This window comes from Lytechinus pictus, chromosome 8, assembly GCF_037042905.1.
Source record: "Lytechinus pictus isolate F3 Inbred chromosome 8, Lp3.0, whole genome shotgun sequence".
NCBI lineage: Eukaryota > Metazoa > Echinodermata > Echinoidea > Temnopleuroida > Toxopneustidae > Lytechinus > Lytechinus pictus.
Genome location: NC_087252.1, coordinates 21,932,661 through 21,943,749, shown reverse-complemented (window position 1 = coordinate 21,943,749; position 11,089 = coordinate 21,932,661). Strand labels below are relative to the sequence as shown.

Genomic DNA, 11,089 nt, shown 5'->3' with positions numbered 1-11,089 from the left:
GCTCGCGCTTGGCGTTCGCAGTTATCATCTAATTACATACGAATCTTGTTCAGGATCATACATAACATTGCCCAGAATATTAAATTTTCAGGACAAAATACATGAAAGCTTATGAGATTATTTCATGTTTATGTTGTTTTATAAGAATAAAACTAAGAAGTGACTGATCGGGGAAAATATAGGTGAAGATAATTTCGGGCCCCGTCCCCTATTGGCGATAGTCGGATCCGCCCTTGTGACACATACACACACACACCGGAAAAAAAATTGTGCCCCCCCCCTGAAAAAGCAAGGACCCCCAGTGCCCCCCAGGAAAAAAAATCCTAGCTACGCCACCGCTACTACGCCCCTGTTATTCTCTACTTACTGAACCAACACACCGATTATGCCACGTTATTACTACACTACGTTATCTACACAGTGGTGTAACAGGCGGGGGCAGGCTGCCCCCCCCCCTGGCGGATTTCACCGGGATAATACAAAAACGGGGAAAAGAAAGAAAGAAAAAAAGGAAGAAAAGGGAAAAGGGGGGAAATAATAAAAAAAAACATAAAGAGGGAAAACGGAAGGAAAGCGGGAAAAAGAAGTAAAGAAGAACATGTAAGACGCACCATTCCGAAATACTAATACTGTATTAGTAAAACAGAGAAATAAAATAATAGTAAACAAAAGCGGGAAATGAAGGTAAAATGGAATGAGCAAAAAGCTCAATTGGAAAACGAAGAAAAGGGACTTCTAAAAACAAAAGAGAAGCTAAAACACGAACGCTCTGTCGAGGATTGGAAATAAAGAATGGGAAATAAGATGGATGGCATGATTGTATATGAATACAAGCTTGCTAAATTTTACACAATAACGGGTGCAATCAAGACAAAATGGTTAGCCAAGGGTTAGACATATCCATCCTTTTGTAGCTGCCCCAGACCCTATTCAGTAGGGGCTCTTCATCTGTTAATATTAAAGGGCTCTATGAAGTCAATTTACGTCAATTATTGAAGCACTGGCGTACAGGGGGGGGGGGGGGAGAATGCATGGTTCCACAGCCATTGGGTGCAAAAAAAACATGGAGACAACGAAATCACATGAATGGAAAACAATGAAATATGTTTGATTGAATATAATGAAAAATCTATCTCGTAATTCATGTAATTATAATTTCATTTCAAAAAGCCAAATTCCTTTTTCGCTCGCTAGCGACTTAAACAAATTATCCCGCATTTGCTGTGTTGTGCCCCTCAAAATATTTGGTTTATTACGCAACTGCGTTGAATTAATGTCTTGTGTAAAAACTGAACCCGTAATTTGATTAAAAATAGCAGCCATCTGTAAGGTTTTAAAAATGGTTTTAGAATCAAGGGTTTCCGGGGTCTCTGCCCCCGGACCCCACCCGAATAGCAGTGGCATAGAGATGGAAAAGTTTGTGCTATGGCCCCCAATAGTTCTACATCCAAGAACAAAAAGGAAAAGGAGGACAGAAAAGCAAAGGGAAAGTGTAAGATATTGTGTTATTTTCTGAATATCATGTCAAAATCTTTCTCAAAGTTAGATTCTCATGAAAAGGTGATTTTTTCGCCCGCTTCGCTCGCTCAGGACTTATATAAAGTAACTTGTTGCCACACGTGCCATACAGTGCCCCTCTTTTTTTTTTTACTCACTCTTATGCCACTGCTGCATGGAGCTTTGTTCTAATGCTCGCGAACAATAAACAAAATCATGTTCACAGTGGCGTACATAAATACAGAAAAGGAAAGAGAGAAAAGTAAGACATCATATCATTTTCTGAATATTATGTAAAAATATATCCCAAATTTGATTTTTAAAATAAAAATATCGAGATTTTTGCTCGCTCGCTTCGCTCGCAGCTTCATATATATATATATATATATATTATATATATATACATCATATCTTCCCCCTAAACATGCCACTGCATGTTCACGACCGGGATTTTTTTTTGCTCTTGCTCCCCCCCCCCCCCCCATTGCAACCGACCCCTGTTATGCCCCTGACCAATTGAAATCATTGTTCTATAAGTTATACAGGTAATTGTTCATTTTCTATGACATGATTTGAACGCATAAATCAATTCAAACTCAGGGTCTTCGTTTTTAATTGAGACACTCTAATCGTGGGCTAATAATATTACTTTTTAACAAATCTATGCCTCGACGAAATCAAGATGAAGATCAATCAATTCTAAACGGAAATACTAAGTCGTTCTGAAAACATCAATAGTAAAAGTTTACCTCTTTCCCCTCAATCTTAAAAGGACGCACCACTATTGAAAGATTAGAAGTCTCAGAGATCTTTTATTGAATGTAAAAGAGATGATTCAGAATTAAGACATATTCAGTAGGGTGATATTGATTATATTCTTTACAATTTAAAATATGTTTTCTTAGTTACCACGGGAAATATCAAGAGACTATTCTCAACCTTCATGTATGATACACTTAGCATACTTGAAGATTAGTGTTGCCAATCTAAAATGAGATTGTCCTAGTTTTTTAGTGAGCGAAATAATTTCCTAATAAAACATTAAAAATCAATCTCTTTTCAAAAGGTAGAAACTAACGGTCAACGAAATGCTTTATTTCTTATCATTTCCCCTGTTCATGGGAAGATCGATTTTTCGCTTGGCAAAAGAAGACGCTACGAGGACGGTAACACCAATATTTGTAATCAATTACAAATAGCAAGAACGATGTTCATAGCTTGATAATGATCAAAATGGGTATGTTGATCATTATGATATTGCGACCATGTTCTCGTTTCGGCGTTGTATTTTTTTTTACAATTGATTGTAAATATTTGTGTAAACGGTGCCCGAAACAAATTTTATTAGATATAATGCTCGAATGTCAAGATTCTTTTTCGGTTATAAAATTGAATTAATTGATTCCTGCCATCCCTCATCTCTCCCTCCCTCTCTCGCCATCTCTTCCTCTCATTCTCCTCCCCCTCTCTTTCTTTTTCTATCTCTTCAAGATTTGCCAATGGGGGTTAATCTCTCTTTGTCATCAAATCGATAGATTTAGTTTTACTAAATGTTCAATAAGTGCTTTAAATTAAATGAATTTTTGAATTATGACGATACTAAATGCACTTAGTTGAAATTTAATGCAAAACCTTTATAAGTTGAGAAAAAAATAATATTGCGTGTCACGCGAATGGGGCGTGTAATAGGCGTGACTGCAAATATACATATATTTAGTGATGGGTTAAATAGAGTTGTTCAGCAATTGGGAAATTAGATCAGACCAACTTGGCCAAAGACCCTGAGAGTATCTTTCAATCCTCTTCAGAAGAGAGATTCTTTAAACCAGGAAGTGTACTTGCCCGATCACAGAGCCAATAATCGACCATGTACGCTGAAGGCAATACAACCGAGTTACTTCAAGAACAAACAGAAATAGCAGGTACAGAACTTACAGAAGTAGGTACAGAGCCTGATGGAAATCGGGGAATCGCGTTGTTACTCCTGTTTTTCGTGTTCATTATGATTGCGATCAATGGTATCTGCCTGGCCGCCTTTGCCGTCGAGAAACGGCTGCGTGGCTACAACAACTACTTCATCATAAACCTTACGATTTCGGACTTTATCTTCGGGATTTTTCTCGTCATTACATGCTTACACATGTACCTTGGGCGTCTTCCCTTTCCCTTTCCGGTTAGGTGCAAGGTGTTCTACGGTGTAAGCAACAGCATTCAATTCGTATCTAACCTGATCATCGTCACCATCTGCGTTGACAGACACCGTGCAACCTACGATCCCATTGGACATTTCACAAGACGAAGAAAGCGAACGGCGCTCTACACCAACATCTGCGTGTGGCTCGTTTCTTTTGTTTTCTGGTTTTCATACTCGACGGTTCCTGACTATATTCTGCAGTTTCGGCTTGGTTCAGAGTGTTTTCATTGGTATTCTGTGTTTCCAATCGCCCAATTGTCGACCGTACTGATCCGCTTCATCATCCCTTTCACCATAATGTTGATTCTCTACATACGGATCTTCATAAAGATTCGAGGGATCGCCGGTGGAAGGCACATCGACAAGGAGTTTACCGAAGATACCACAGTGTCAGATCATAGCCTACCGGAAGGTGATGTCATGGAAAATAAACAGCGCCCTCAAGTAAAGACAATATCTGTAAGTAGCACACTTCTTTCTTCTCTGTTTCGTTTAGGTGTAGTCACGAGGGAACGCTCTCGGTATTGTCAAATGCCATTCCTGACAATGAGCAACCAAGAAATATTTTTCGAAAAGTGGTGAATCAAAACAATAGTATTGCCCTGGACTCTGGACAAATGACATATTTGCAATTTCCCGTTACTTAGACGAACTGCTGTTCCGGTTCACCAAATGTCGTCAAAGGCCTCGCAGCTATTCATTGTCATTCGACGGACATTTTCAATACATTTATTGTGTTCTAATAAAATTCATTCTGCGTGAAGGTGAGAAAAATCGCATCTGTTACGTTAACCAACACAAAAGTTGTCTATAAAAAGATGAATTGTCTTGTTAGTTAAAAATCAGTTCCAATACATTCATATTATATACTTTTATGGATACGGAGACATTATATTAAAAAATGGGATTAAATGAGTAATAATAAAATATAGGATTTGTATAGCGCACGTATCCACCTAGCTAGGTGCTCAAGGCGCTCCTATATTACCCCGGCTAAGCTAGTCTACCGATTCGGGTGCGCACAGCTTTTTGAGGAATTACTTCCTGCCGGTACCCATTTACCTCACCTAGGTCGAGTGCAGCACACTGTGGATAAATTTCTTGCTGAAGGAAAACACACCATGGCTAGGATTTGAACCCACGGCCCTCTGTTTGAAAGGCGAGAGTCAGAACCACTAGACAACGACGCGCCCACAGAATTATTTTTACACGTACTATTTTTTTATTATTTTATAAAATGAGTAACGATAACGAAGAAAACTACGCAAGAGGCCATGTCTTCAAAGTTTGGGGGAGTAGATAATTGCCACTTTCATAGACTTATGAATGACTGGTCCACAAGTCACCATGATTAAAGTTAAGACAAAGTGGTGTATTGTGCTTTCACCAATCATGCGAAAGAAAGACATCACGATAACTCACTTTGATTTCTCAAGACAATGCCATCGGCGATAATGGCTAACACATTCTCATATCTTAGAATTGTTTAATTCTCTGTTGCGATTTATCTGGACGTATGCCCGGACTGTAGTAGGTGTCATACTTGTTGATTTCTTTCTTCATTCAAATATATATTTACTTGTTTTTTATCGTTTAATTTATTGAGTACTTGACTGAATATTTTGTTAAGGTGCTTCATGAATTTTATTCACTTACAACTGCCTTTTTGTTCCCTTGTCGGTTCGTTTTCTCTAGGGAGTTCAAAAAGCCGCAAATCGTGAGCCGGCCTCAGAGGTTCGAAGCGCCACCAAGACCCTACTCTTCATCGTCATGGCCTTCTTCATCACGTGGTTCCCAACGTCTCTTTTGGCGATTGTCATCACTATCGATCGAACGCTCGGCTACCCGCGGCTACCCTACTGGGATTTTTGGATAACTATTTGGCTCGTTTACGTGAACGGTCTACTCAATCCGATCTGTTACGTCATCTCCCAACCGCTCTTCAGGAAAACCGTATTTGGTTTGCTCTGCCGCCCTATCCGGTATTGCCGTTGCTAGGATAATTACCCCCACCCGCTTTACCACGATACAGACTCAGAAACACGATTTATTACAAAACGTAGTTTTAAAATCTAGTGTAGAATCTTTTGGACTGTTAATTAGACACACATTCTGTTAAGATAGAAGATGAATATGAACACAAAATTATAGTTTCACATCATGTTCTATGGTGAATTAATGCCCAGACACTTTGGTTTGTTGTACGATGTTCAGACACACACACACATTTCTGGTAATCATTCAGGTATATGTTTGTTGACAAAAAAAAGAATTGGATTTATGTGGTAACATAAACCATAGATTAATATCCTTGTGCTCACTCTCACAGGCGCACAATGGCCCGTTTTCTGAAGGCAATCTTAACTTGTTGAACATGTCAAAATTCTCTTTACATTGCATGTTTCTTACGTTTACAGCGGTCCTTTGTCTTTCCTTTATTCGCCATCCCCAGAGAGTTATAAATGGTTTGAATGTCAAATGTACTAATGGAATGAACCTGTAATTTTAGAGATTGGTGTCACAATTGGCTATCCATAGTTAAACCACAAAAATAGACCAGAGTTCTAAAGTAAACACGAGTTCAGAATATGGGTCCTAGTCTTTTTATCACTCCCTCACATGCATATTACAATGTTTCTTTCTTTATTTTACCATCACTATCGTCATCATCGTCGCCATCACCATCATCACCATCATTATAATCAAAAGCATCAACACGACCGTGAAATATATATGGTCTATTTTGCACGAAATTAATTCTGCAGCGTGGTCAAAGACAAAGGGTATTTGAGAGAGAGAAAACCTTGGGTGCAATATCGTTAAAATTGATAATGCAAGTATGGCATAACCTATTTCTGTTTCCAGGGTAAGTTGTTACGAAAGCGTAGTTGCGTTCTTACATGGCAAAAATGATTTTAGTTACCCAACACCTGATGTCATTGCCATACTTTGCTTTGCTAAAAATAAATTCCTTCTTAGATCGACCTACATGTACTTGCCTTTTCTGTTTTTACATTCTCCTAGGAAAATAAAACATCTTTAAGGCGTGTATAGAAGCACTTTCTCGCTAAGGCCAACGTCTTTGTAAGAACAGTTGGAAAAAAACTATACCTAATAGAAACAAAATATTTATTTGTCAGAGGCAATGAATGAATTAATCAGGCACACGTCGATATCGCTGCCGTATAGATACGGGGGCATTGGGGCGCTGGCCCCCAAAGTTTTACGAACAAGAAAATGAAAGATGAAAATCCATATTTTATTTTTCGAAATAGACATGTAATGAAATACTCCGAAAATTTACTTTGTCCAATATTGATCGTCGGCCCGGCAACCGCTGTGTAGAGCCAGATCGACGAGGGTAGCAGCAACTCCCATCTTTTGGTCTGACGCGGCCGGGAAGGGGAATGAAATGGTGACGTGTGATAATATTTCAACGTTATCAATACCATGTCAACATTTATCAAAATTAAGAATTCCATTTTAAGAAGGCAAAGTTTTCACTTTCTCTCTTTATTTGTTCCTGATCGTTTAGAAAGCTTTCCTCAGACATACGCCATGCTGCGGTCCTAGTATTTGGCTCACTATGCCACTGTTCACTGCACTGTATCTTCTTCTGTTCTCAATGTTCTTATGATTTATGAACTATTGATTTATCCCATGTGATATCCTTTAAGATATCTATAGGCCTATATTATCGTGTCCTCAATACACGCAGGCATGTACAGTGTACCTTTATTAACCAACAGATCGATATAGTTACACAACCACTTATCTCCAACCGTGTTATACATTACGCTTCTACTCAATATCTTGCAAGAAATAGTACCTTTCGTCACTGAATCTTTTTATCCTAACTATCTTTTGAAAAAGTGATATCCATATGAAAGGATACCGCCTTGTATGATATTCCTTTCAAGGGAAACTGCCTCGTATATAAGTCAAAGCATTTTAGTATCGAAATACTACCTTGAGTGACGGTCAGCAAGAGCATGTAGCCATATTTGTATTGGGTTTGATAAGAATGTAACAGTAGTAAGTTATCCTTCATGCAACGATTATAGTGCCACTAGTAAAATCAAAAAATTTAGAAACATAATTTCTAGCTCCGTAGTGAGAGTCATGTACGCGGACGGGAATACGACCGACGTTTTTCAGGAGCAACAAGAAACAGTAGCGACGGAAACGGATGATGAGAGACGTGGTCTCCACGCCCTGCTCCTACCGCTGCTCCTAGTGGCCCTCATCATCACGACCAATGGCCTCAGCCTGGCAGCATTTGCCGTCGAAAAACGACTCCGTGGCTACAACAACTACTTTATCATAAACCTTACAATCTCTGACTTTCTCTTTGGGTCTGTCATCACCGTGACATCCTTGCATACTTATTTTAGACGATTCCCATTCCCTGGTAACAACTCGTGCCGGATCTTCTACGGTGTCTTCAGCAGCGTCCAGTTTGTATCAAATCTGATCATCGTCACCATCTGCATCGATAGACACCGAGCAACCTACGATCCCATCGGGCATTTCACCACCAGGAGCAAGCGAAAGGCGATCTACGCGAATATTTCCGTCTGGGTTGCATCGATCCTTTTCTGGTTCGGTTTTTCGACGATTCCCGACTTCGTCATGGACTTCAACAACACTTCCGGTTGCATCGTTTGGCATTTCGTGAACCCGATCGGCCAGATAGTACCAGTATTTATTCGGTTCATCATCCCTTTCACAATCATGCTGATAATCTATGTGCGGATCTTCGTGAAGATCCAAAAGATAGCCGGTAGAAAGCACATCGGTGAAGAATTTAATGGGGACACTTCATGGTCGCGGAAAACCAAATCGGACGGTGGTAACGACGCTGGTGATTCCAAAGAAGGCCCCATTACTACCATAGAATCTGTGAGTATTCATTAATTCCATATCAAAGCCCGTAGCCGGGGTGGGGGGTTGTTCCGGGGTTCGAGCGAGTCCCTTACTTGAAAAATTTCAAAAGCAAGAAAGATGTGGGGAGGAAATCGGCTGGAGAAAGCCTTCTCCCATATACTTTCTACGCTGACTCGGGTCGTGGCCAAGGCCGGCAAAATTTGGCCTCGGGGCCGGCCTCAAGTACATCCCTGCAAAGGTCCGTCCATAATGAGGCAATTGATTGAATTCAGAGAGCATTGAGTAGCCATTATTTGTCATAAAAGTTAATTCATGTAGAGGCGTTGCGTTTCAGTGGATAAGTGTCCTGACTTTGAACCTCAAGGGCTGGGGTTCGAATCCCCACTCGCGTCCTTTGGCAAGGCATTGATCTACATTTGCCACTCTCCAACCAGGTATAGTTTATGGGTAGGCATTCATGGTAGGAAGGAATCCCTTGAATGCTCGAGCGTTCGATCAGGGTAGCCGTGCAAAGGCCGGCGTAAATAGTATGCAACGTTTTGAAACATTGGTATAAAGCGCTATACAAATGTTACATATCATTACTATTGTTATTATTACACTCTTTATCCTGGTGATGCACAAAATCAATTACTACGTACACGTATAAACCGATATTGTAACGTCGCGTATGTAAGCTGACATCATACAATCTTCAGGCGGTATGTTAATATGAAGTTCATGACTTTTATTTTTATCCATGAATCTTTTCCCAATTAGGCTGGTCAGAAAGCAGTCAAGCGTGAATCAGCATCCGAGGTTCGCAGCGCCACAAAGACACTCCTCTTCATCGTCATCGCTTTCTTTATTACCTGGTTTCCAGTTTCTGTCATCTCCTTCATCTACTCGATTGAACCGACACTCATCTATCCACGGCTTCCTGACTGGGCGCATTTGGTACCCGGTTGGCTGGTCTACGTGAATAGCTTACTTAATCCGCTTTGCTACGTTGTCTCGCAGCCGCTGTTTCGGAAAACCGTATTCGGTTTGATCCGCCACCCTATCCGGTACTGCAGAGGCAAATAGTCCTCTGTTTCATTTAATTATGGCGGGTTTGGAATCGTTGCATTTGTAAGTTGAAGTCTGATTATCAATTGACTGAATCGTACGATTCTCAGTGTCCTATAGCTCCTGAGAACGACTGGTAAGGTTCTAAACGGTAATAGCAAATTGGATTTAAAAATACACTTAATATCCAATTAACTATCATGTTTGGGAAATCTGTTTAAAAGTTCTATTCGGAACTTACTCTAGATATTGAGGTTCTTATTGTGAATAATTTATTGCTCAATAAAAATTAAACCATTATACATCATATCATGTTGTTGATTTTAGAGGAAAGTAAAAATGAACTTCGTATTGAATGTATTGGCATTAGTATGTCACAAACACAAAGTGAGGTAAGGTAAAACAAAAATACTTAATTTCTGATTATGAGATGGTACCTATTTATATGGGTATATCTGTAATGTAGTGATTTATTTCATTACTCCTATTGAGTTACAGCTACGAAATCAATTATAAAAGGATTTGTTCATCATGTGTATGCTATACTTGTGGAAATCGCCTGTTGGTTTGTCGGGTATGAAATTATAGAGACAACGGTATACACTGTAAAAAAAACCTTATTTTACAGGAAAAAATAAGATTTTGCAGAAAGCAATAACAGAATCATTCTGTAAATTCATAAAACAGGAATTTTTCTGCAATTTAACAGAACAGGTCTGTTTAAAAAGGGGAAAAGGGTGTTTAATTTAATGATATTTGTAAGATTTCATACACCAAATACCAATTTCCTGTAAGATTACGCAATCTGGTAAGATTACAGGTGTTCTCGAGACTGCTGCAGAAACTTCGTTTATTTTAAGGATAAATTTTCTAACAGTGTAGATTGAAAATGGTAAGGGTAATTACCCCCCCCCCCCCACATTGTATGTTTGGAAGATAATTTCATCTGTTGAGATCCATCTTTATTTTACATTTTTTAATTAATATTTTAGTTCAAAGTGTATTAATTCAAATACTCTTTTTTGTTATACATTTCGGGCTCACATGATTAATGTATCTTGTGTAATGACAAGACAATGCTTGGATACTGCATACACGTTTATTGTATAGACAGTATAGTATATTTAGATTTTATGTTACATCTATGTTATAAAGTCATGAAGAACAAACTCCGTATCATTATCAAGACCACATCACTCCCGCATAATTTGACATAATGAACGAACTTCACTCTATATTAAAAATAATAATCAAAATACTCTCATAATGATATATTATTTGTTTAATTGACCATCTTGTTCTTATCTTTTTTACACTTTATCCTCAAATCCCCCGTCAATCCTTTTCTTCTTCTTGTCGATCCTTTCTTAAAAAAATTATTTCTTTTCTTCATTGGACCTCCTTGTGACTTCGACTTCTGTATTCGCAGATAAAAGAAGATATTGATTGTGACGGTATTTGTGC

The 11,089-nt window shown here is 38.9% G+C and overlaps 2 protein-coding genes across 2 annotated transcripts; both read left to right on the top strand.

Annotated features, from left to right (window-relative positions):
- Positions 1-3,252: 3,252 nt before the first annotated feature.
- Positions 3,253-6,677, top strand: LOC135154893 (muscarinic acetylcholine receptor M5-like). Its single transcript, XM_064103119.1, has 2 exons — positions 3,253-4,150; positions 5,387-6,677. The coding sequence occupies exons 1-2, from the start codon at positions 3,365-3,367 to the stop codon at positions 5,687-5,689; spliced, it is 1,089 nt and encodes a 362-aa protein (XP_063959189.1). The 5' UTR covers positions 3,253-3,364; the 3' UTR covers positions 5,690-6,677.
- A 1,136-nt stretch (positions 6,678-7,813) lies between these two features.
- Positions 7,814-10,835, top strand: LOC129266719 (5-hydroxytryptamine receptor 1F-like). The gene is made up of 2 exons (XM_054904534.2): positions 7,814-8,593; positions 9,338-10,835. Exons 1-2 carry the CDS (start codon positions 7,814-7,816, stop codon positions 9,641-9,643), a joined length of 1,086 nt encoding a protein of 361 aa, XP_054760509.2. The 3' UTR covers positions 9,644-10,835.
- Positions 10,836-11,089: the final 254 nt, after the last annotated feature.

Excerpts from the sequence above, each read along its gene's own strand:
- LOC135154893 (XM_064103119.1), top strand. The coding sequence starts at position 3,365 with ATGTACGCTGAAGGCAATACAACCGAGTTACTTCAAGAACAAACAGAA. Across the intron at positions 4,151-5,386 it reads CTCAAGTAAAGACAATATCT|GGAGTTCAAAAAGCCGCAAA; the intron begins GTAAGTAGCACA and ends CGTTTTCTCTAG.
- LOC129266719 (XM_054904534.2), top strand. The coding sequence starts at position 7,814 with ATGTACGCGGACGGGAATACGACCGACGTTTTTCAGGAGCAACAAGAA. Across the intron at positions 8,594-9,337 it reads CCATTACTACCATAGAATCT|GCTGGTCAGAAAGCAGTCAA; the intron begins GTGAGTATTCAT and ends TTTCCCAATTAG.